This window comes from Rhinolophus sinicus, chromosome 17 (genome assembly GCF_057876585.1).
Source record: "Rhinolophus sinicus isolate RSI-liver-muscle chromosome 17, RSI-T2T, whole genome shotgun sequence".
Taxonomy (NCBI): Eukaryota; Metazoa; Chordata; class Mammalia; order Chiroptera; family Rhinolophidae; genus Rhinolophus; species Rhinolophus sinicus.
In genome coordinates, this window is record NC_142517.1 from 663,450 (window position 1) to 689,438 (window position 25,989).

Genomic DNA, 25,989 nt, shown 5'->3' on the forward strand with positions numbered 1-25,989 from the left:
GGCAGGATGCTGAAATCTCAGACTGTCACTGTGGCCGTTTCTCCTGCAGTTCTACCAGCTTTTGCTTCATGTATTTTGAAGCTGTTCTTAGCATCAGAACGTCTGGCACTGCTGTGATCTATCGGTGCACGACTCCTTTTCACTAGGAAAGATCAGTCTTCATCTCTGGTAATTAATTCCCTTGGTTCTGAAAGTCACTTTGTCTGTTATTACTACAGCAACCCGTTTTCTTCTGGTTAGTGCCAGCATGGTGCATCTCCTTCCACCTTTCACTTTGTGTCTGTGTAGTTAAAGTGAGTTTCCTGTAGGCAGCCTCCAGTTGGACCTGCTTTCCTTTTATCTCATTTGACAATCTCTGGTTTGTAAGTGGCTGTGTGGACCATTTACAGTGGTTGCCGAGACGGCTGAGTTTCGATTTATCGTTCTAGTTCCTGCACTCACCATCTGTTCTTTGTCCCCCGTTTCTATGGGTTTTCTCTGCCATCTTTTGTAGTAACTGCATCATATTATGATGCCACTTTACCACCTCTGTCCACTTACTAGTTGTAACTCTGTTTCATCATCACAGCGGTTGCTTTCGGGTTGAACTTACTACAGTGCAATGTCCAGTGGTCTCTGCCACTTCACAAAGTACAGGCGCCTCTCAGCAGTCGGCTTCTGCTTCCGCGCTCAGCCTGAGCTGTCATTGTCACACGTTTAAGTCCCACCTGTTATGAGCCCTGTAATGCATTACCATTTTTCACTTACACAGTTGATTATCTTTTAAAGCGATTTAAAGAATGAGAAAATGTCTCTCGTCTCATTCTTACCATGTAGCTTTCACTCCTCTGTGAAGATTCAAACTACCTGCTGTAATTTTTCTTCTACCTGAAGAATTTCCCTTAATATTTTTGGTAGTGCAAGTATTCTGGTGATGAATTCTCTCAGCTTTTGATTGTCTGAAGAGCCTGTCCTTTCTCTGCGGTTGTGAGGCTACTTTGGCGGGTAGAGAATTCTAGGTCGACGGTCCTGGAAAGGTTTTGTCCTCACCCCTCACTCATCTTGTTTCCAACAAGAAGCCCCCTCCAGCCTCACCCTGGTCTGCCATAGGTAGTGTGCCTTTCCCTGGCATATTTAAAGGTTTCTCTCTTCATCACTGGCTTTGCCTTTGCTCAGTCTAATTGTGAGGTACCATCCCATAGTTTCTTGGATATGTGACCTTGGAGTTATTATCGATTCTGGAAAATTGTGGCTACTATGGCACAGCCCCTCCCGCCCCCCCTGGATGTGGCACGCCAAACACCAGGGTGCCCGACACCAGGACCAGAGACTGCGCACCTTCCTCCAGGAACCCATGAATACATGGAGGCGACTGGTAATCAGTAACTTTGTTAATTCACCAAGCATTTCCTTGTCAATTAGTAAGCTGCAGGCAGTGTGCTGTCCTACAAAGACTGACAAACAGGACGGCCTTGCCAACAGATCACTATGGTAACAGTGACAGCCAGAGCAGCAGGAAGACGGCCCACAGCCCAGGGCTCACATGGGGGACGCCCTGCCCCGTGTGGAGCCTCTGGGATGAGTCTCAGGCAACTGCACCTGGGGCTCTGAGGGCTCCTGGGGGAAGCTCTATGAAGGCCTGTCACCCGCCTCCCAGAACTGCTTCCAGGACAGCAGTCACACAGGTGCCCTGTCCTTGGAGGGCGGTGCAACTGCATGATTCGAGTCTGGGAGAGGAGGCCCTGCTCAGTGCTCCCTGGTACTTCGGGGCTCACCTGGTGGCCTGGTGCTCGCCTGATGGCCTGGTGCTCGCCTGGTATCCTGGGGCTCACCTGGTGGCCTGGTGCTCACCTGGTGGCCTGGTGCTCGCCTGGTATCCTGGGGCTCACCTGGTGGCCTGGGGCTCACCTGGTGGTCTGGTGCTCACCTGGTGGCCTGGTGCTCGCCTGGTATCCTGGGGCTCACCTGGTGGCCTGGTGCTCGCCTGGTATCCTGGGGCTCACCTGGTATCCTGGGGCTCACCTGGTGGCCTGGTGCTCGCCTGGTGGCCTGGTGCTCGCCTGGTATCCTGGGGCTCACCTGGTGGCCTGGTGCTCGCCTGGTATCCTGGGGCTCACCTGGCCATCCTGTGACAGAGCAGGGAGGCCTAGGCATTGGAGTCACCTGGATGGGGTGTGTGCCCCTTAGGGCCTCATCCAGGTGACCCAGGTGGCCCTGGAAACAGCATTTTGAGCTTGTCCAGATTCCTCCTGGGTGAAGCCACACTGGGGAACCACTGGCCCTAATTCCCATCCAGTTTCCCCCCCCCATCCATCAGGAATCCCAGTAGGCTGCCAGTGATAGGAACCCACAACCACAGAACCCACTGACCGGGTGCTCAGGGCCTGCTTTTGTCCTGTGAAAGAAATCGGGAGCGTCAGTGGGCTGGGGGAAAAGTGGGGGCTTGCACACTGTGGGAGGTGATGGGGTGAGGAAGTGGGGGACAGGGAGACTCATGAGCACACGGCGCAGGGCAGAGCGGAGGGGGGAGGGCTGACGATGGAACACCAGTCAGCCACAAAATAGGACAAATTACTGATGCACTCAACAATCGGGGTAGTCTCCAGGGAATCGGCCGAGTGACAAAAGCCAGTCCCCAAGGCTTATACACGGTATGGCTATTATGTAACATTGCTGAAATGCGAAAAAGACAGAAATGGAAGACAGGTTAGTGGCTGCCAGGGGTTGGGAGGGGCAGGGACAGGAGGGAAGTGCCTGTGGCTATGAAAGGGCAGCACAGGGACCCTCATGGGGATGGAATGTTCTGGATCTTGTCGGTATCAGCGTCAACATCCTGGTCGTTTTCTAAATGTCACCACTGAGGGAAACGAGGTACACGGAATATACTGTTTTTCCAAATGCATGTGAACCTACAGTTACCGAAATACAAAATTTTATTTTAAAAAAGCAGCCACTACAAACCTGAGATTGTACCAGACAACTCACAATTCATGAGAGAGTAAAGGAGCCAAATATTTCCTCTGATAATTCAAACAAAATAACCATCTTGACACTGTACGAAGACGTGGAAATTACTTAAAAATTCAAGTCAGGGAGCCCGCATCAGCCGCCCCTCCGAGGGAAAGCACTGTGACCAGGTTCCCGCTTTGATGCTGCCAGAGGCCCATGCCTGCCCTCACCCACTCGTACATGCGCACACCCACTCACTCAGCCCCGCCCTCACTCACCCACTCACACGTGCACACTCACAGTCTCACACACGGGTGTTTCCCGTCACCCCTTTAGGTTGGATGGGTGTGGGGCCTGCGGCAGGCGTGTCCCTTGAGAACCTCTAGTAACAACTTGGCCTCAGCCTGTCCCAGGGAGACGCAGGTCACTCGGGGGCCCAGTAGCACAGGGCATGGCCTCTGTGCAGGTCTGGCCAGGGGACTCTGTGTGCCATCGGCTGTTCTGCACAGGCAGGGCCTGTGCATGTGGATGGAGTGTTAGGGGACGCACAAGGGTACCCACAACTCTAAGAACCATGCAGGCCGACGTCACCTTGCCCCAGTCTGTGGTGGGAATGTGGCGGTGCCTCCAAACTTCCCAAACAAGGGAAACAGGGCTCGCAGCCCCGCCGTAGCAGCTGAGCCCCAGGCCCCGGGGAGACGCTGAGACTCTGCAGCTGTTCCTTCCAGGGCAGATAGAGCAGCGGTGTGTGGTACCCGCTGGGCCTGGACACAGTGCTCAGAGGGCATGGCCTCCCAACAGCCACACTGTGGCCCTGGCTCGCTTTGGACACGTCGGAGGTACGTCTTGTTTCCCATAGCCAGTGACCTTTCTAACTTCAAATCGAGCCATTCTTCCCTTGCTAAAACCCTCCGGCATCTCTCCATGGCCTAAGCAATTCAACCGGCCTTCCCCACAGCGCTGCCCTCACTGCCTGCGCTTCCAAGTCCCATGTGGTCCCACTGGCCTCCCTCCCTGGGACAGAGGCAGCGTTCTCCTGCTCTACCTGTATCCCCGAACTGCCAGCGCCCCCTCCTCCTGGGCCCTGTTCTCCCCACAGCCCTGACCCTGCCGCACTGTAGGCAGAGGACCCGCTTAGCATCTTCATTCAACACTGAACCCCCAGTTTGGAGCACAGGAGGGCAGTCCAACCTCAGCACGGACGTAAAGGCTGCGTGAGCACCTACACTGAGCACTGCCCACCTCCATTCCCACGGCCACTGTGGGCCAGAACCCAGCCATTTCCAGACTCGGAAACTCAGGAGACACCCAAGATGACGTTGCATTGCTCCCAGTCCACTCGCCTCCTCACTCCTCATTCGGTCACTGAGGGTGGGCTGGGGGCCTGCTGTGTGCTGGGGTGTGAGGGGCTCCATGCGGGACAGAAGGCCCAGCTAGCCAGGCAGAGCCAGAGACACAGGCAGGGCAGGGACAAGGGGACCTGTTCCCGCCTCCAAGTGGGAGGCCGTCCCTCCATCCCCTCCCCTCTCCATCACAGCTCAGTCTGATTTGCAAGCTCACCAGTTCCCAGCAGAGGGTGGGGGAGACACTCAAAAAGGATCAGGTCCGTTTTTTCTCTACATTTCTGAGACTACTTTTGTTTAGTTTGCTCATCTGGTCGGTTCTTTAGAGTCCACAAATAAGTGAAATCATGTGTTATTTGTCTTTCTCCGACTGACTTATTTCACTTTGTGAGGGGCATAAATGTCTATTGCATTGTTTTGTACACCTAAACCTGAAAGAAAAAAAAAGAAACACATCTTGGTTAAGGCCAGTTAAAGGGTGCAGAAAAACATCAAGAAAAAAAGAACCAAATCCTGCCTCATAAAACAAAACAAACGACTGCCACACTCTCCGAGTTCTCGAAATTTGGGACTGTTTTCCTGTCTTTATTTGAGCTGGTCCAACGGGAAAGGGCTTAGTTCGGTTTTCAGTTTCTCGTTTCTGGTCTTATTTTACTAGTCCCCTCACCTGTGTTTGCTTTTTCTACTCCTGTTCTTTTTGTTCCTTATGGTGGAAGCCTAGATTATTGTTTGAAGATCTTCTCTGTTAGAGTCTAGCATTTCATGTATAACTTTCACTAGGGGCATTGACTTACTTGTATCTTACAGATTTATAAGTCTGAGCTCAAAGCAGTTCATTTCCTTTGATACTTCCTCTTTGACCAGCACCTGATTTAGAGGTGTGCGTTTTGATTTCCAAGTATTTGGACAATTTCCAGTTATCTTTGGTTACTGATTTCTAGTTTAATTCCACACTGGACAGAAATAGGCGTTTTATGATGTCAGCTGTTTTGACTTCGTGAGGCGTTTAGTTTCTTGCACAGACCATGGCCCACCGTGGCGAACAGCCCGTGCACACAAGGGCCTTTCTGCTGCGGGGTTAGCGTCCTACGGGACCCAGCGGAGGGCTGTGCGCCTCACCACTTCTCACCCTGCTGAGTGTCCGTCTTCTTGTTCCGTCAGTGACCGAGCGAGGGGAGCTGGAACCTGTGAGTTCGTCCTTTCCCTCTATCCAATTTTGTTCCACGTATTTCGAGGCTGTTATTTGACAGATACACGTACACTTGGGGCTGAAACGTCTTCCTGGTGAACTGGTCATTTTGCCTGCCTGCCGTGTCCTTCCTTACCCCTGGTCATCATCCTCGTCCTGAGCCGACGTCATCTGACATTCACGTAGTCACTCAGGTTTGCTCTGGACTAGTGTTCACATGATGTATCTTTTTCTGTCCTTTCACTTTTTTTTTTTTTAATTAATTTTTTTTATTAGTTTCAGGTGCACAAGACACAGCAAAACTTTAGACGTTTATCATTTATATCCCTCACACTGTGTGAACCCCCCTCCCCCCAATGTCCTTTCACTTTTAACCAGCTAATAGCAGTGGCTTTCAGGGTGGTGTCTGGCTGACTACACATAGATTGACCTTGCTTTTTTAATCCAGTCTGATAATCTCTCACTTTGAATTGGTCTGTTTACACAATTTACTTTTTTTATATTCTCAGATTTAATAGTTGTTGACTCTAACGAATGTGCATATAGGTGTGTGTACAATTTTGAAATAACTGTAGATCCCTGAGTACTTGTGAAAATCATGCTGTTTCTGTGGACCCTGGACACGCTCGCTGTGGGACATGACCAGCACCAGTGGCCGACGTAGGCGGCACACTGTTAACTCACCAGCTCGTCACGCGTCTCTGTTTGTTTATCGCATGTTGGCTCTCTGGGACCAGCACCAGCAGGATCACTGCGAAGAGCCACCGTGCAGTCACTCACTGTCCCCAACCTCAATGCCAGGCACCCACTGATTTGTTCTGTGTCACTGCACTTTGGTCATTTCAAGAACTTTTCATAAATCCAATCAAATAAACGGGATATTTTTTTTTTCTTTCAAGTTTATTGGGGTGACAACTGTTAGTAAAGTTACAGATTTCAGGTGTACAATTCTGTATTACACCATCTATATCTCACAGTGTGTGCTCACCATCCAGAGTTAGTTCTCCTTCCATCACCATATATTAGACCCCGTTTACACTCTTCTAGAGCCCTGCTCCTCCCTCCCCCCTTACCCTCTGGTAACCCCTAAACTATTGTCTGCGTCTATGAGTTTCTGTTCTTTCAGTTTGTCTTGTTCTTTTGTTGTTTTTGGTTTATATACCACATATCAGTGAAATCACATGGTTCTCTGCTTTTTCTGTCTGACTTATTTCGCTCAGCATTACACTCTCAAGATCCATCCATGTTGTCACAAATGTTCCTCTATCATCTTTTCTTACCGCCGAATAGTATTCCATTGTGTACATATACCACAACTTCTTTATCCATTCATCTATCGAAGGACATTTTGGTTGTTTCCATGTCTTGGCCACTGTAAATAAAACTGCAATGAACATTGGAGCACACGTGTCTTTACGGATAAATGTTTTCAGATTTTTTTTGGTAGATACCCAGGAGAGGGATTGCTGGGTCGTATGGTAATTCTATTCGTAATTTTTTGAGGAACCTCCACACCGCCTTCCATAACGGCTGCACCAGTCTGCATTCCCACCAACAGTGTATGAGGGTTCCTTTTTCTCCACAGCCTCTCCAACCCTTGTTACTATTTGTCTTGTTGATGATAGCCATTCTGACTGGGGTGAGGTGATATCTCATTGTGGTTTTGACTTGCATTTCTCTGATGATTAGTGATGTTGAGCATTTTTTCATATGTCTATTGGCCATCTGTATGTCCTCTTTGGAGAAATGTCTCTGCAGGTCCTCTGCCCATTTTTCAATTGGGTTGTTTTTTTGATGATGATTTGTATGAGCTCCTTGTATATTTTGGATATCAGCCCCTTATTGGAGGTGCTGTTTGCAGAAATCTTCTCCCATTCAGTTGGTTGCTTCTTTATTTTGTTGATGGTTTCTTTTGCTGTGCAGAAGCTTTTAAGTTTCATATAGTCCCATTCACTTATTTCAGCTTTTGCTTCCATTGCCTTTGGAGTCAAATTCATAAAACGCTCTTTGAACCCAAGGTCCATAAGTTTAGTACCTATGTTTTCTTCTATGCAGTTTGTTGTGTCAGATCTTATGCTTAAGTCTTTGATCTATTTTGAATTAATTTTGGTACGTGGTGACAGACAGCAGTCCAGTTTCATTCTCTGAAAGTGGCTTTTGTCACTCAATGTGATAGCGCTCTCAGAGCTACCAAGTCGTGGCACAGAACAAACACGTGCCCCTCTCCGTGGCCCAGGAGCCTTCCAGGGAACGGCTGCACCACGGCGTGTGTGGCTGACCACCTGGCAGGACACCTGGTGGCATCCAGGTCTGTCAGTTACACGAAGGCAGCTGGGGACAACAGAGGACACACCTTTGTGTGAGCCTAAGTGTTCATTTTTCTGGGATAAATAAATACCCAGGACTGTGAGTACTGAGCTGTAGGCAAGGTGTGCCTTCAGCTTTGTAAGAAGCTGCCACCTCCCGTCCTCACCAGGGCAGTCACGCCAGCTGTGCTGCTCTGTGCCAGCCCTCAGGGTCGTCAGTGTTCCCACTAGCCGGCTAACAGCCTGCGGTGATGTCTGCCTGTGCTTTCGTTTGCTTTCTCCTCACAGCCCAACGTCTTATTCATGTGCTCGTTTCCCACCCACTCGTCCTGTTTGAAGAAGTGTCTGCCCCAGTCTTTCGCTCATTTGCTAACTGGACTGTTTGTTTCCTGACTGTGGAGCTTAAAGAGTTCCCTACTACACATGGCAAGTCCAGGCCTCGTTGGACGTGAGTCACAGATGTTCTCTGACGCTCTGGTTTGTCTTTTCAGCTCTTAACAGGATCTTTCACAGAGCAAACGTTTCTGTGACGAAGTGCGATGTCTCAATTTTAATTTTTATGGCTTTAAAAAAAAACTCTTATCTTGTAGATGTGCTTAACTCTTCCTCCTATATTTTCTACTAAATAGTTCACAGTTTTGTATTTTACATTCCAATATTGAGTTAATTTTTGTATAAAGTATGAAGTTAAGGGTTGTTTTTTTGTTTGTTTTTGGTTTGTTTATTTTTTTTTTGCATACAGATATCCAACTGTTTCAACATCCTTTCTAGAAAAGACTGCCCTTTCTGTATTAAATTGCTTTATTACCGCTGTCAAAATTCAGTTGTCCATACTTGTGCGGGTGAATCCTGGGCTGTATTCTGGTTTCATGCATGTGCCTGTCTATGCACCAATACCACACCATCTCCACTACTGTGACAGTGTCTTAAAATTACTCCAGCTTTATTATTTTTCAAAATTCTCTTGGGTTAACTAGTTTCTTTGAGTTTCAGTGTAAACTTAAAGTCACCTTGCTTGTAGGTACAAAGAAAGCCCTGCTGGGATTTTGAAAGGAATTGCACTGAACCCACAGACTATTCGGGAAGCATCATCATCTTTACGATGCCGAGTGGCCCAATCTATGAACACAGGATGTCTGTCATTCAAGCCTTCTCTGATTTCTCCCATCAGTGCTTTGCAGTTTTCAGCATACAAACGCTGTGCATATTTTACCATACGGACAGCAAGTATATAACTTTAGAGTTCCTGTAAGTGATTTTGTTGTGAATTCTGGTTTCTGATTGTTCACTGACGGTATATAGAATAGTATTAATCTTTGTGTGTTGACCTCTTATTCTTAAACAAATGAACTTGCTTATTAGTTCTAGGAGGTTTTTAAAATAGTTTTAATGGGATTTTCAATGACGACAATCATGTCATCTGTAAATAGAGACAGGCTTATTTCCTCCTTCCAAGTCTGTATGCCTTTTATTTCCTTCCGTGTCCTCCTGAGCTGGCCAGAAGTTGGAGCATGCCCGCCGCTCAGCAGGAGTGGTGGGCAGACATTCTGGTTAAGGATTTTAGCAGGAGGCCCTGGTCTTTCACCACGAACTATCAGGCAAGCTGTAGGGGGCGCTGACTCCATTTTGACCACCAAAATGATTCAGTTGGCAAAATCTGTTTATGACCAATAAGCTCTACTTAGTGAAATGCTGATAAAACAAATTTTCCAATCATTCCTTTTTGAAAAGAATATTCAAATCAACAGAATTCTAGTAAGATAAACAAACACTGTCAGCAGCAGCCGGGAGCAGCACCCAGCACACCTGGCACTTTCACATACCAAGTGCCCGCTGTCCCTACTGCAGGGGGCCAGGGCCCGTGACAGTGAATGGCGACCAGCGGGCTGGCTCCAGTCAAGCTTCTGACAACCCGACAGGTAAACTCCATTTCCAGGCTAGTCACACAAAAACCAAGGACGACACTGTTTCAGGCTTGAAGGAGAGTCTTGTGGTTGAAAGTGGCATGTAACTTCCAAGCTGTGAGGCTTTTTCCGGGGTAGGGGTAGGGGTGGGAGCAAACAGATTTGGGTATTAAAGTACAAGTATTTTTACCGCTGTCTGTGAAATCTCTGACAGTGTCACACGCTCTGCAAGTGTTCCAGCCTGTTCTCCCCGACATGAGGTTTCTCGTCCAGAGAAGGGAGCAGGAGTCCTGCCAGCAAAGTGCCGTCCGAGGCGCACACGGCTGCAGCGGGCTCTGCCAGGCCCTCAGCTGTGATCTGCCAGGGCTGCGCCCCAGCCCTCAGCTGTGGGGGACGCAGCTTGGCAGGAACCTCAGGGCGAACCAGATCTGCTCTGTCGTGTTTCACAGCTCAGTGCCCCATCAGGCTGCGGGGGTCAGGGTGGCAGAAACCGCCAGAGCGCATTAGCTGCATTCCGCCCGCTCCCTCAGAGATTCACAATGCACACTGTGTCCTTGGGGCCATGGAGGGGAGGGGACAGCTCTGTCCTATTGTGCCCTTGCCAGTCTCGTTTAGCACGGGAAGACCTTGCGAGGCCTTACACAGCCTAACTCAGTGAGCCTTCTCTACAGCCTGCTGGCTTGTCACTTGTGTGCACAGATGTGAGGGGGCTGGGCAGCCAGTGGCCTGCGCCCTTCCCCACCCCACCCCACCCAACCCCGCGCAGAGCTTTCCTGCTTCTGGCAGGAGCAGCTGTCCCCAGTCTTGGCTCTGGGGAGTGCCCAGGGTCCAGGATGTGACCAGGTCACAGGTGTCTTTTACAGACCTTTCAGTTACTGCAAACACGGATTCAAGAGGAACAGCAGCTGTGCTGTGGAGACAGGCGGGTCTCCTGCGACCAGGCCTGGTCCTGGCTCTAACACCCGCCACCCCTGTGCTGACGAGCTCGTGTGCCTGGCAGGGCCCCGTCTGTCTGCATGCACAGTATCTTCCTGAGGACCCGTGGGCATAGTGGGAGGCCAACCATAGGAAGGCCATCGGGCCGAACTCGGATCTTACCAGGAGCCTGGCACCGGGGGACAGGACGACGGAGCATGGTCATCACGTCCCGGCGGCTCTCAGTTTGGTAGAGAAATCAGACTGCAGGACGGGACGGCTGGCAGTTCCCAGGCTGGAAATCCACCGTCCCTAGCTCAGCCCCCAGACACGTGCTCCCGACAAGTCGGTGCCCACCAGTCCCTATACTGGAAGGAAGCAAACAAGAGCTTCTTATGGGGTCAGGGTTGACAAGACGAGAGGGGAGAGGCTGGGGCCTGCTCCCCGGGTCCACTGCACTGCCCTCACCTTGGATGGAAGTCGTCTGAGGCCACAGGGGAAAGCCAGGCGTGGGCCAGTCATCAGGAGTCAGAGAGAATGGCAGAAACACGGGCCGCCCACCGAGGGGCCTGCTGCTGCACCGCTGCAGCTTGCGGGGGTCCTGACACCTGGCCCAACGCAGCTGACGGACAGCAGCGTGTGGGTGCCGGCGGGCACAGAACCGTGCTGCCCGACCGCAGGGCCGGGTGAGGCCAGGACGACTCGCCGACCGCGCTGCTGGTAGGTGCCCCTCGGTGTCAGAGGGAGCCAGGCGGTCAGCACAACAGAGGAGGGGCAGCCCGGGGACAGACGCTGCTGCACTCGTAGGGGCTTGTGTGGGTCCCATGTGACAGTGACTCCTGAGATGCCCCCAACGAGCCAGGAGATGCTGAGAAAAGGAGGTGCTGAGTCGGGGTTATGATGGCAGCCGCCTGGGTCTAGTAACTTACTTTGTGACCACACACTCCCGCACTGCACCCGCCTCCTATAACCTCCCGTGTGGGGAGCACAGACCCACTGTGGGTCTGCGCTCCCTGCATCTCAGGGCCCCCACAGGCTCTCCGCAGGCGAGCGCCCCCATGACATAGCGACAGGCCAGCAAAGACGGGTGCAGATGACACAATCGGGCACTTAAGACCCAGAATCAGGCACTCAGGACCGCAAATGATTATAAGAAGGGACAGGATTAGCAGGGGACCGGAATGACACGTCTTTATACAGCAAAGCTGGAAGATAAAAAAGATTCAATTTACAAGAACCTCAAAAACTCAGAGGTGGGACAGATGTAAAGAAAGGTGGTAAAACCTCTATCAGAGCGCTGCGAAACACCTTTAGGGGACATTAAAGAAGGCCTGAGAATTAGAGACACGCACCATGCCCGCGGACCTGGGCCCTTAGGAACTGAAGATGCCAACTCTCCCCAGACGGACCGGCAGACTCAGTCCCACAGACAAAGTGGTTTTAAAATGCACGTGAAGAACTCCTCAGGCCAAGCGTAGCCAAGACATGCCTGAGAGAAAGAACCAAGGGAGAAGACCTATTTACTGACAGCGAGGGCAGTCAGCCCGTGTGACGGGGGCACAGGAACAGACCAGCAACTAAGGCCAAGACAGGCAGACAAAGATGAGGGCACGTGCGGTGCTGGTCAGAGGCTGGCAGGTGCAGGAAGGGACCCCGAGCCCTGCCCCATGGAGTCCACCCCCAAACCAACCCCAGTGGACTGGGGGTCTACGCGACAAGACAACAGGACACTAATGCATCAAGTGGCACCAGGACAGACTGACTTGGCGTGAAAATCTCCACGTTCCAAAAAGACTGATATAATGGACCGCATTACAAGGAAGATCTGTTAGGAGAGGAAAGGGGCCTAGAGAGTGGGCACGGATATCTGCCCTTCATTTAGTCCTTCGGTGTAGACTGCCCACGGAGAAGCGGGCAGAGCCCCGGCCAGGCACACCCCAAGCGGCCGATGAATGAGTCTGAAGGCAGCTGCCATCATCAGAGATGAGGGAATGCAGGTTTCAGTCACAGGCTGGACACCAGGACACTGACACGCAACGCATCACAACACAGACCCCACCGCGAAGCCCCCAGGCTCAGCCACTGCTCACACACACACGCTCACACTGGTCCCCCTGAGGCTGGCCACATGCCCACTAGGAGCCCGTGCTCCCAGCTTCAGAGCAGAAACTCTAACTAAGACTCTGATCAGACACTAACAGCACTGGCACGTCTGAGGAGTGTAATACACAGGACCGTAAGGAGGGTTGTTCTTGCAACGCATGCGCGATTTCATGTCAGGAATTCTGTCCACATCGTTAGTCAATTAGAAGAGGAACTCAAGCACACAAATAATAATAAACAAAACCTAACGCTGACACTGTGAGTACCGTGGGCCAGGTACAGTCCCCCCCCCTGCAGCCCTGCTAGGAAGGCATCCCCCACACACACAGGGCCGGGGGTCACAGCTGGGAAGTGGGGAACTGGGACAGCCCGGGGCAGGCTTGGGAGCCCTGCCCTGAGCACTCACGTGCTGCTTCAACAGCTGCTGGAGAGGCACTTAATAAAACTGCACAGCCACCTCGGGAGGGCAGGGAAGGGGACAGGAGGCAAGGGGATGAGGGGAGGGGGGAGGGGAGGGGAGGGGTAAAAGGAGGGGAGGGGAGGGAAAAGGGGGGAGAGGGGAGGAAAAGGGGGAAGGGGAGGGGGGAAGGGGAGCGGAGGGAAGGGGGAGGGGTGAGAGGAGGGGAGGGAAGGGGAGGGGAGGGAAGGGGAGGGGGAGGGGAGATGATGTAAGGTGAGGTGAGGTGAGGTGAGTAGGGAGAGGAGGAAGGTCTTGAGTAAGATGTCTACTCCCCAAAAGCAGAGCACTGATTCTGAACCTGTGTCCTGGTGCCTCTTCTGGACTGGGGACGGGCTGGGGAACGCATAGAGCGCTTACCTCCAGCTTGTGTTACAACAAAGGAACAGAGATGGCAATCTGTGCCAAGAGAAACGTGGCACTGTTGGAACTGCAGATAAACACTGTAACTAAGGAAAGGGTGTTGCGCTGTTAGCATGGAAAGCAAAGGGGGCTGGGCTGGGCTGAGCTGAGCTGGGCACGTGAGAGTTTTAAGGAGAAACACAGGCCGCCGGCCACGAGGGAGCAGGCTAGGGCGGGGCCGCTCTCGTCTGCGTGGACCCGCATGGACCTGAGCTCACTCGCATCCACTCCTGCGCCCGCGGAGGAGCCGAGCGCTGCTTCGTGTTGGGAACGGGTCACCAGGCGCTCACACAGCAGTAGGACCAGTACTGTCGCCTCGGGCACGCGCCCGGCCCTGGTGCAGCACTGCAGAGGCCACCGACCCTCGCTCCCCAGCAAGAGGCGCAGGCTCGCCGACCAGTTGCCCGGGACTGTCCCTCCTCTGGCAGCCGTGTGGCTGTGGGCCCAGTGAGCCCAGAGCTCACACGCGAGCAGTGGCCACAGGGAGGCTGGCACCGTCCGGGACTGCCAGGCAGTCAGGGCAGCAGTGCCCATCCGATGATGGGGCAGGGCAGGGGTGAGGCGGGCACGCGGCCGGCCTCCTGCGCTCAGGCACCTCTGGTGGTCTTCTCACGTGAGGGGACTCTGAGCGCAGGCGGCAGAGGCGGGGCCCCGTCACGGGTGCCTGCCCTCCCAGGCGTGGGCCCAGGGCCCTGTCCTTGGTGGGTGTCTTTACGGGGTACGCACAGATGAGAGCCCCTCTGGAGTCAGGAGTTCTTTCCTAAAAGAGACACAGGGTCATCTCGGCATCTAGAATACGAGCAGCATGACACAGAGATATGGCAACAGAACAGCCCAACGACAGCAGGCAGCTGGGACGCAGGCTCCACTTCAGCTGCCTGCTGGCAGGTCCCCTGCAGACGTGGGCCCTCGTGCTTACAGGATTCATAGCATCACAGGCAGAATCCCACGTACTCTTGGCCACGTCGGGAAGCAGGCTGACCTGGGTCAGCAGGGCATTTCTTTCAGTGTCATAATATCTGAATAATAATGTTAGTACAACACTGACAAATAGCATCTGCTTGAAATAAAATATTGTTTTAAAAGATGCTAAAGCAACTAAAATCATTAAGAACCTTCCCAAATGGACAATAAAATTGAGAAAAAAGGAGAATAAAAATAAAGACAACAAATGGGAGTAAAACTCTAAGGGGAATAAAAATGAGAACAGAAAAAGTAAGTGATTCAAGTAGTTGAAAGTAGACAATTTATAAAGGTTAAGAAGGTAGAGACAGCATGAGAACTGAAAATTAAAATAAATTCAGGGGGGAAAGGCAAGACAATTTAGGTAAGAAACTAAAAAGACCTTTTATTCAAGCCTAAAGACTACAAAAAATCAGATTAAAAAGCTGAGACTACCATGAGTTGGGAACTGGGCCCAGCACCATGTGCAGTGGCTTTGATAAAGCGGGGTGAAGGCTGGTGCCTGGGCTTCGCCTTCTGGATGGACTGGGGCCATGAAGACCCATCGTGGACACAGGCCAGTTTGGGCCTGGGGACAGACAGGCTCCAGAAACCAAGACGCTCAAACCTGTGGTCTGGCAGGGCTAAAGCCCCCCCCCCCCCCCAAAGTCCTACCCTGTCCCCTCTCTGGCACGAGCTGCCAGTGTCCTGGGAGGGAAGCAGAGGGCAGGAGTGGGAAGAGCCAGGGGACAGCGAGGGGGCAGTGGTGGGCCCATTCCCACATGCCCCCAACTGCGCTAAAGGGTTTGAACTTGTAGTCAGGTCTCATGCTGCAGGAAGAAGCCCTGGGCACAGTGTGGGCCTCCAGGCGATCCCCGCCCTCTGCCAGACACCCTGGGGGACGGAGGGGAGAGCTGAAGATGAGCCCTGGGCACATGAGGGGCCCCGGCAGACTCAGCAGAGGAGATGGGGAGCAGCAAGGTCATCACCTTCCCGTAGCAGTGACCGCACTGACCAGCCTTGGGGAGGGGCATGCTTTTCCCAGCTGATGCTCCAGATAAAATTTAATCCCCTGACTTCAATCTCCTGATGGACCCTTAATCCGAAAACCTTGCAGCGGCCAACACATTTAATTTACTTGCAATGGGTTTGGTTCGTTTTCATTTGCTTGTGTGTTGGAGGAAGGTACAGACAGTGCGTGACACCCCCACCCCCCCACCCCCCCGTACTGCCATCGCCAAGACACAGGGGACCTTACAAACATGGAGGCCAAGAGGATATCCGGAGAGATCGGTCCTGCAGCAAACGGGCTTGGCTGCAGAGGGGCCTGAAGTTCATGAGCGAGAGGCTCCCCACCACCCCAATCAGCGCCAGGGCCTGGGATCTATACGTGGGGGAGGGGACAGGAGGGGGGCGGGGAAGGTGGTGACCTCGGGGAAGCCTGGCCAGGCAGTGGTGGGCTCTCTGTGCTTCTAGAAGTCTGGCCAGCACCTGTCCTGGAGGCAGTCGCTGTGGACGCAGCCAGGGGACAGGCCAGCACCCCTGCCGTGCATCCCAGCCCAGCCTGAGGCAGGGAGCCCAGGGTGTCGCCTGCTGGAGCCAGCTGTCTACTCCCAGACGCCACTATAGAGGCTCAGAAACAATTTCAAGCTCAGCAAGCGAAAGACAGGTGTGCTCAGTCGCCCAGACGGCGTCTTTTCAAAGACTGGGCTGTAAGAGCAGCAGGATCCTGTTTAAAAGCAGGAAGAAGCACAGAATTAAAAGGCGAGTGCTGGCAGCGGCGGACGGCCCCTCACACACCACAGAGGTGGACACAGGACCCCAGAGGCTCCGAAAGACGTGCGGACAGAGGGACAGAGGACCCAGAACCCCCACCACCGGGGCAGGAGCTGCAGTCAGCGGACTCCTCTCGCAGCATTTCCACACACACCCTGCCGCCGCGTTTTGCGCACGTCGCGCACTGTGTGTTCCGTGACTAGATTGTCAGGTGCACACAGTCACGCTCTTCGCAGGTCCCCGCACTGCCACGGGGGCTCCCTGGCAGGGGTTCGGCCACGGGGTGACCCCTTCTCCTTTCGATGGGGTCTCACCAGCTGCAGAGCACCGTGCACGTCTGCGCGGGGACATGCGGTCTCACAAGTCTGCACACGGATGCTCCGCGCACGTCCAGACGCACAGCACAGCACGCACGCCCATGGACGGCACAGAGCTCCACCCCCCCACGCCTCACTGCCCCAAGGGGGCTTCCCAGGCACTGTCATCTGGGACGCCTGGTTCGCTCCTGTTCTGCATGTAAGACCTATAGGTGTGTCCATGGGGCTGTGCCCCCAGCGTGGCAGCACCGTGGGCTGTGCCCCCAGCGTGGCAGCACCGTGGGCTGTGCCCCCAGCGTGGCAGCACCGTGGGCTGTGCCCAGAGCCGCTGCTGTCGTCGGGCTGCCGGGTCCCCACACCGAGGACCGGAGTGCTGGCGTCCAAAGCAGGGGTGTAGGCGGGCACCGCAGACTGCCCTTACCTAAAAAACTTTTAAAAACTCCACATTCGGTGCTGTGCATTCTCGTTACTCCATCTCAAATACACGGTGTTCGTGTTCAGTGTGAGCGGAGGCTCTAAATCGGGTGTGTTTAATGGCTACTAGCTGATGGCGCACCACTGCTGAGCACGCTCCACTCCCAGCGCTGTAGCCGCACGTAGCACTAGTTTAGGAAAGGACACAGAACAAGGCCAAGGCCCCCTCCCCCAGACCCCTTCCCCACCTGGCCAGCACCCACCTCGCACCCAGGAGGATGTATTTCACATAGTTTTTTTCCCTTTTAGAGCCTGTTGGATTGTTTTCAATGAAGGCAACCCTCTTCTACATACACACACCTTAGTGTGGGGGCTGCACGCTCAGGGGACTTAGCCCCTGAACCCAGGGTTGGACACAGGGTGTGAGCAGCCGGTTTCTGAGCTGCCCACCCACTGTCTCTCCGGAGCTCGACCCCTTCCCCCTAGCCAGGCCCCTGGAGATGCCCAGACATGGCCCCCTGGCCACCCCGCAGATAGCCCGTGTTCACCCTGTCTCAGGCGAGGGCGCCCTGAGGCATCGGCCAGCCAGGGCCTCTCCAGCTGCTCCCTCTCGCCGCCTGAGCCCCCGCGAGCAGGCCCTGTCTCGCTATGTCCCTTCTCTTTTGCTTTTCCTGAGCCTCCTGCTTGGCAGTTGGGCGGAGGGGCACTGCCTAGCGATGGGGTGTTGCTGGGTGTGCAGGCACACACGGACACAGCCCTCAGGCCACACCACACGCTCCCATCTGACCTGACGAATCGTCAGCGGCTACGTGCACGAGAAATCACTCAGCTAGGACTCGCGCAGCCTGCACCCACCGGGGCCACAGGTCACACGCCTCTGCACCCGGAGCCAGTGACCATCGCCCGCCGTACACTTTGCAGCCAGTCCAGGGGCTGTCACACTCACGTGCCATCAGCATCCCCTGGAAGGTCTGGGAAGTCACAGAGCACGCCCCACCAGGGCCATCTGGGGAGGGATAGCTGAGAATCTGCCTTTCCGGCAAGTTCTCAGGTGGTACGGATGGTCTAGGACTGTCCAGGGACCCACTGCCCTGTGCTCCTCAGAAAACACTGCAGCGGCGCTCAGGGAAGGCAGCCCTGTGCTCTTCATGTGGCACACGCAGTGCTAGCTCTGCCTGAGGAACGGCCTGGCAGCCCCCGCTCACAGCACTGGCCACTGAGGCCCCCACCTGAGCCAGAGTGAAGATGCGTCTTCAAGAGCCCCAGCTATGGGGTGCTCTCAGGACCGCAAACCTTCCGCGCATGGTGACGATCTGCTTTACGCTGGTGGGTTTCTGCTCTCACGCAGAGCCTGGGGCCTCACACAGACCGCACAAGCCACGGACAAGGGAGTGGCGAGGTCAGAGGGCACCTGCAGAAGGCCAGGCAGGCCCAAGTCCAACTCCATCGTGTGGCCTTCCATTCCCAGAGGAGTCAAGGCCAAAAGTGATGGCCATGCTGTTAGGAGGCCAGCCTGGTGTTTCCCCGGCCAGGTCAGAGTGAGAGGAGGACGTGAGCACTGGGCACGGGCGGCACACATGCCCCTTGCTTTGTGTTAGGACGCTCCTCTGGGAAATGCAAAGGGCTCCTACCAGCTGCTTCTGCAGTGTGGTATTTATGTCACTTCTGGAAAAACTCCAGTCAGCTCCCGTAAGCAGGGAAATCCACATCCCAGGACACTGGCCGGAGAGTGGTTCTCATCCTCTCAGGGTAGTACGCGGGGTGTAATGACGCTTTTACTAACAGGAACACACACAGTGGTCACGCCTGAGCGTCTCAGTCTGGCTGCCACATAAGATGACCGAGTGGTGACATTATCCTTGTCACAGGCTCACATGCCAGGTGCCACAGGAATAGACTGTTAAAAATTGTATCAAGGGCCGGCCCGGTGGTTCAGGCGGTTAGAGCTCCGTGCTGTGCTCCTAACTCCGAAGGCTGCCGGTTTGAGTCCCACATGGGCCAGTGGGCTCTCAACCACAAGGCTGCCAGTTCGACTCCTCGACTCCCACAAAGGATGGTGGGCTGCGCCCCCTGCAATTAACAATGGTAACTGGACCTGAAGCTGAGCTGCGCCCTCCACAACTAAGACTGAAAGGACAACAACTTGACTTGGAAAAAAGGCCTAGAAGTACACACTGTTCCCCAATAAAGTCCTGTTCCCTTCCCCCAATAAAATCTTAAAAAAAAAAAAAAAAGTGCTAGCGAAGATCACTGAGTAAAGCAGCTTAAACATTAAAAAAAAAAAGTATCAAAATACATGAGGACTTTGTCCAAGCATAAAAGAAATGTTTATAATCATAAATGTGAAAAACATTGAAATTTTCTGTCCTGTCCTAATGAAATGGTAAAAACATTTCCCTTTCTTCATACTGGAAGGTGGGTAAGAGCCCTTCAGAAATGTCATGAGACTCAGGCAAAGGCTGCAATTGGAATGAACTGGAACCTAAGCAAGGAACATTCCACAGGAATTACTTTCACAAAGAAAAAGGCTTCTTTTGTTCCCAAAGGGGCAGCTTGGTAACAAATTATTCTAAAATGTGGAGTAATTTATAATCTGAAGTGTTTACATTTACTTCAGTGAACATGGCCATGGACCCGTTTCCTGGAAAGCTAGTTAAAATGCAAATATTGAACATTTTATCTATGAAGGGGCAAAAGACTGTTTTCTGCTAGAACAGAAATCAAATTCCATTATGGCTTTGGTCCTGGAGACAATTTTCCCAGCAAATCTGAACAGGCGCATACACTCTGCCTAGATACGGCCCCAGCGGGCAGCCCGCCGCACAGATACTGCCCACATTTGATATTCTACTCATTACTTGTTCAAAGTATGTTCACTGGAAGGACCCACAGCTCATGGAACACCTTAGTCATTTGTAGGGCAGGCAAAAAACGAGATTGTGTTATTTATAAGCTACAAAACGCAGGTGAGTTTTACAAACATGTTTAAACTAGTATATGTTCATTCCACATCTGCTTTTCACGAAGGAATCACGTTCGCTGGCCTTCCCAAAGATAAAAGAATTGTTACTTCTTAAGTAAGTATCAAAGTCCAAAAGGGCATGTTCTCCATACAGTAATAATACACAAGTATTAGCCTTATCCTGACACGTGGCGTTCACGAGTGGAAGCCAGCAGCTCACCCGTTTACCTGACAGGTCAACATTCGCAACCAAAGGCACTCACCACGCTGGGCACTCAGGGCCCGGGGGTGACCCACGTTTCTATGGGTGAGAATCACATTCCCACACCTACCCCAGCATCACCGAAGACAAACATCTGAGAAGTTACATGTTCATTTTGCTCCATAATAACACTTCCATTATAGGTTGTTAATAGTTGACCTTAACCCTTGAAAGGAAGCACATTACTAAGATAGGGGCCTAATGTAAATGTCGTCACCTGAATGTCTAAATCTGTAAGCACAACACCATTTCCAGTCTCCTGTCCCCAGGAAAGCACTGCGCACTGCAACAACCTATCCCCACCTCGGACTCAGCCTGTCCCCCTCGCCAGGGCAGGCTCGGCCAGCCCCCAGCACCCCTTACCTCAGAACAAAGCGGATGGAGGTCGGGCAGGGCCGGTTGGACGGGGCTACCAGACAGATGGTCACTCTCCCCGTTTAGAGAAGATGAAATGCTAAGGAGAAAATTAGAGTGGTGTTTTGTTCTAAACCGAAGGAGGTTACAAATCCCATTGGCCTCAGGTTGGAAACCTCGTGACATGGGACCAGGCACATGCGACCTACTTTTCGCCCGGCTCCCCTCGTGCTGTTGATGGGTGCGCCTGGCACGTATGCGCTGTCATTTCAATGTGTCCTTTCCCCAAAAGCGGCCACTGCACAAATCGGCATGTATGTGGGCCATGCAGCCCTTGGAAAAGGAAGGGGTGGGTGGGGGAACCTCAGGGCCAGTATTGATCAAAGCGCAGCTCTCAATGTCACTGTGCTGTCAGCTGCCTGCCTGTGGACGAGCCTCCCGACGCACGCGGGCTCGGTCCCGGGAATGCAGGGGACGCTGCTCCCACCAGGATGAGGTGCCTGAAATGGCCCCACTGCCAGTTCTCCATCGGGATCCGGAGCTTCGGGGTCCAGCCCTAGAAGCCAGCCACACACATAAGCTTCGACATGGTGGAGCCCATGCGTCCTTGACAGCCAACCTCTCAGGTGTGAGGGCTCTGATCTGGGCAGGGAGGAACGGAAGGGTGGACCAGGACCCCGCAGCACCAGAGGACGTGCACAAACGTGCACAATGCTCGTTGGTGCACCCTCCAGCACTGGCACTTCTGTCCCCAAGCAGGAGAAAGTCGCCCTCCAGCTCTACTTTTATGGAGTTGTACCTTGATCTCAGCATCTCACATGAAATCAGGTGCAGATAAACAATAACACAAGCGGGGAACAGTAAAAACATGGGTGCAGAGTGCCATCGCCGGCCATGAAGACAGGGAGCGAGCTGCCGGGGGCACCGAGCTGGCTCCTGCGGCACCACAGCACAAGCAGCGGCTTTCTAACGCCAGCAAAGGCGCAGAGAGAAAGGGGGGCACTGACCAGTCAGCCTGACGGTTCCTTATAGGAAAAAAGTAAGTAACACAAGTGCTAGACGCTCATTTACAGAAAAGAACAGAATGTGTAAAAATTAACCTGTAATTATCCAGAAAGACCACCAGTGACAGTGAGCTAGTCTGAAGTCTACCTGTTCAGACTTTTTTCCAGTAGGTGTGTGTTACTGTATTTTTAACAAAAATAGGACTTGATCACCCATTATTGTCCTGTTTTTCTCACTTCACATTACATCCAAAATGTTTTTTCTATCTCAGTATATTTAAATCTACATAATAGTGACCAAACCCCCATTTCTGCACAGAAAAATGTAACCAATCTGCTATGTTTGAGTGCCAGCTTCTGAGTTGTCCCATTAAAGTGTTTTAACAAACTTTGGGCAGGTGCCTCTTCCTGTCCGGCTCCGGAATACAAACCTATGGATAAAATGTCTGGATCAAAGCGCACACACGCTTGAAGCTCTGACCCGCAGTGCAGATGTTCAGCCAGCTGCACACCTCCCACCCCCACGCCCACCCCGGGCAGGCTCTGGCATGGGTGCCCGACGGCGCCGAGGGGCTTGGACGTCACCAGTCAGTGTCCAGGAGGAGGGTGCTTATGGTGGACGGTAAGCTGGCCCGGCCGCTGTGGCTGGCACTGTTGCCAGAGTGCCCCTCCCAGCAGCTCTCAGCATAGGATCCGTCCTATTCAGCAGTCACTTGTGGCTGCTGCTCATGCGCATAACGCCCGGGTCATTGAGGGCCCACGTTCACCTACCAAGTGACTGACAGGATCAAGTGTCCTGAGAGAATGTGGGGAGGAAGGACACTGGCCGCTGGGTCTGGCAAGCGCAGGTCTGTGGGCTTGACAAGGCAGGTCTGGGGCAAAGTGGGCAAGTGGTGACAGCAAGGCCAGCGGTCAAGGGGACAGAGATGGGTGGTCACTGCAAGGGAACGAGCTGCCAAGGGGTGTGCTGCCTGCTCATGCGTGGGCGGAAGGAGGCAGAGAGTGGGGACAAGGCAGGAGCCAGACCCTTGAAGGGGTGAGGAAAGGAAGCAACACGCGGGGGACATGAGGGACCAGGGTCACTGGCTGAAGAGGAGGTGCTGGGGGGTGCGGGGACCCCAAGGGTGATAAGGCGGCATGGCCCCGAGGCCAAAGAGAATGGGAGGATGGTGGCACCCAGGGCCCAGGGGGAGGCAAGCTGCCTGAACGCTGCTGAGAGTCCAAGGCCAGGGCAAGAAGTGAGGACGTGACGTGGGCAGTTTGGGGGGCGGGGAGGCCTGGGAGCCCCGCGCCGCACAGAAGGCAGCACTTCGTGCGCGTGGCCTCGTGCTCCCTGGGATGCACTGCATTCAGGGCTCAGTCACCTCGCCCACAGCTGTGGGTTGTCTGTGGCCATGTCCTGGCCCGTACATGGGGGAGATGCCCAGACCACCGGGCATGTGGGTGCCAGGCAGAGGGGAGGCCGACAAGCAACGCAGGGCTCCAGGCGCAGGTGTGGGGGAGGGGCAGGGAAGGGGCAGGGAGCCCAGCCAGGGGCCCCTTGGCTCTCGCCTGGGGTGAGCCACAGCCTGGCCTGGGGGTGCCGCCGGACCCTCCTCCCAAGTGACCGAAGAACCCTGGTCAGCCCCAGCTCTGGTTTCCATAACTGGCCTTGCTCTTGACCACAGCTGGGGATGCACCAGTCATGTGACAGGCGCCGCTGCCTCGGCTCCCGTTCAAGCCCAGAGCAGACCCGCCGTCCGCTGTGACGCATCCCTCATGTGACGTGCAGCCCACAGACACCTGGAGGTTCAAATGGTTTTAACCTTCTCCGTGGAAGGAAGAACAAACAAACCAATGATCAAAACAGCACAGGATATGGGCTTATGGAATTGGGTCAAGCACCACGGGATTGCAAATGTGGAGCCCAAACCAGCAGACAACATCTGGGCAGGGTGGGTGAGGGGCTGGTGCTCAGAGGATGGTGAACAATTCAGTTGGCGGGCCGGGGGCCAGTGTCCCTTATTATTAAGTCTGTTGACTCTTTAAAGATGTGAGTGTTTCTCTGACAACCACCGGTGAGGTGTGTGAACTCAGAAGCTACAGAAGTTTGCCTGTGATCTGGATTATACATGAGAGAGCTGACAGCAGGCGCCCTGTGCCCCCGTTGCGGCCGCCGGTGAGGGCAGCACCCTCGGATGGACGCTGAGGCTGTGGCAACACCCTCCTAACAGAAGATGCAGGAGAACGCGCTCGGACAGCCTGGGCGCAACTGAGGCTGGAGGGTGGCAGTCCTGCAGGCTGAGCCTGGCAGAGGCCGGCGCGCAGCACGTGGGTGTCAGGGTGGGGAGCACAAAGGGGCACACGGAACACATGTGCACACACACGGGTTCCTGCACACGCGCACACACTCCCACACGCACCTGCACACACGTCCCAACACTTGGACACACATCCCTGTGCACCTGCACACGTACGTTCCCACATACACTCCTACACCTGCCTACACAGGTGCACACACTTGTGCACATGCTCCTACACACATGCACACACACTCCTACAGCCACACGCACGCCCCTGCACACATGGCAGGCCTGGTGCTCACGTACAGGGAACCCGGAAAGCCACTGACAACAGCTTCTCCAGCCAGTACTTTTTACAAAATGGCAGAATAAAGGTCTAGAGGGGTAGAAACGGGGAACTCTTAGGGGCAAATAGTTCTAAGGGTTCCCACGCTCCTCAAAAATTCAAAGGAAAGAGCCATGGAAAAACATTTCCGCCTCAGCGTAGACTTGTCCTGCAAACTCAGACCAGCTCCTTCAAACGCCAACTCGACGCAGCGTGATTGTCAGGAGCCAACGGCACGAGGCTCCCAGGTCACCACAACACGGTGCCGACGGCCTTTCTCCGCGGCACTGCTCCCTGGCACTCTCTCCCTGGCACTCCCCCCACTTGACACCGTGTCACAGACTGCAGAGGGTAAAATGCAGACGGCACCATGTGAGGCTGAGTGTCATGTACACTCTTGGTTAAAACAAAACAAAGGAGCAAACAAAAGGTACTTTGTAGCAACTCACCTTCCCCCATAAGCAGGCTCTAGGAGTCAGAGCAGATCCATAGACACCAACGTTCAGACTTGTCGGAGCTTAGAGCATCGCACCGAAGCGGTGATTCACGGAAGGCCTGTTGTGGCGCCCACCGACCTGAAACAGAGAAACACAGGGTAAGTGAGCTTCCACACTGACGGCCGGTCCATCAGGACCGAGCTGCCACACCACGGCTTTCTTGGATTCAACAGGGCAGCACACGTGCCTTCAGCATTCAAGCACGAGACACGTGCGGGAAAGGAGATGAAAAGCCAGTGAGAGCCCCGCCTGGGGACACTGCCCATTCCCCGCCGTGAGGCAGCTTCCACCTCCGAGTGCCAGGTCCAAAAGCTCTTTGGTAAAACTGTACAAACTTTCAAGATTGTAAATAAAACAGTTAACTTGCTACTTATACTTTTCAGTATACTTATGTTCTATATACTAAATTTTAAATAACCTTTATGAAATTATATGTTAATTTAAATGCATTGCTGGTTTTCCACTTTCATAGCTGGTGTCAGCATCTAATGGAAACCCTTCCCTTTCAGTCGTTTTGTCCAAACAGCTGTCTTCTGTACCATCCAGTGTTTTTCCAGAGCACTCTTTTCACTTTGGTCTAAATTTCCTGACTTTTTACTTTTTGAATTCATGTTGGTTGCTCCAACTGGAAATGTAATCATCAGTCACGAGCACCCATTTTCATGACATTACCCTTTTTGCTGTGTGTTTTACTCTCCCCCAGACGTTTATTTATGACACCTAAAACTATTGTTGTAGACATGGCAAAGGGCTTGTTTACAAGAGCATCCCAACACTTGGAATTCGGAGGTCCGAGCACCAAAACTCATGGAAACCTCTATGAAATAAATGTCTTTGCCTTTCTCCGAGTCGCTGGGGGAACCGCTTTAGGCAACGAGCAACAGAACTGGCTGAGTTTATTTCAAGCTGAACTGTCCTATCCATATAATACGCTGAGAATCAAAGTGGACTACGTGAGCAAATAACACACGGACGGGAGCACCATGAAAGCTATCGCTGAGTAAAACTCCTCCTCACGTGGGCACACAGCATCTCACGGGGGAGTCACACAAGTGCCTTCAAAGGTTCAACCGGCCTGACTGGAAGGTCCGGGGGCCTGGACTGTGGAGTTAGGCCTTAAGGTCAACGTGTGGGAATCCACCAGAAAGCAATGGGAGAACATGTAACAGGGAGCTAAGACCATTCAACGGGGGAAGGAACAGTCTTTGCAACAATGGTGCTGGGAAACTGGACACCCACATGCAAAAGAGTGGGTGTACTACCTCCCACCATACACAAAAATTGACTCAAGATGGATCAAAGACCTA

The 25,989-nt window shown here is 53.3% G+C and overlaps 1 protein-coding gene across 29 annotated transcripts in view; it reads right to left on the reverse strand.

The window, feature by feature from the left end:
• PCBP3 (poly(rC) binding protein 3) overlaps nucleotides 1-25,989 on the reverse strand; it is a 186,224-nt gene that overhangs the window by 33,947 nt on the left and 126,288 nt on the right. For 28 of the 29 annotated variants that reach the window (XM_074321971.2, XM_074321899.2, XM_074321951.2 and 25 more), the window contains one exon: nucleotides 24,635-24,760. In XM_074321971.2, the coding sequence (XP_074178072.1) occupies nucleotides 24,635-24,644 (10 nt within the window). In that variant the 5' untranslated portion in view covers nucleotides 24,645-24,760. Of the gene's footprint in view, nucleotides 1-20,583; nucleotides 20,675-24,634; nucleotides 24,761-25,989 lie in introns of all 29 variants that reach the window. The other variant, XM_074322297.2, reaches the window with a different exon arrangement.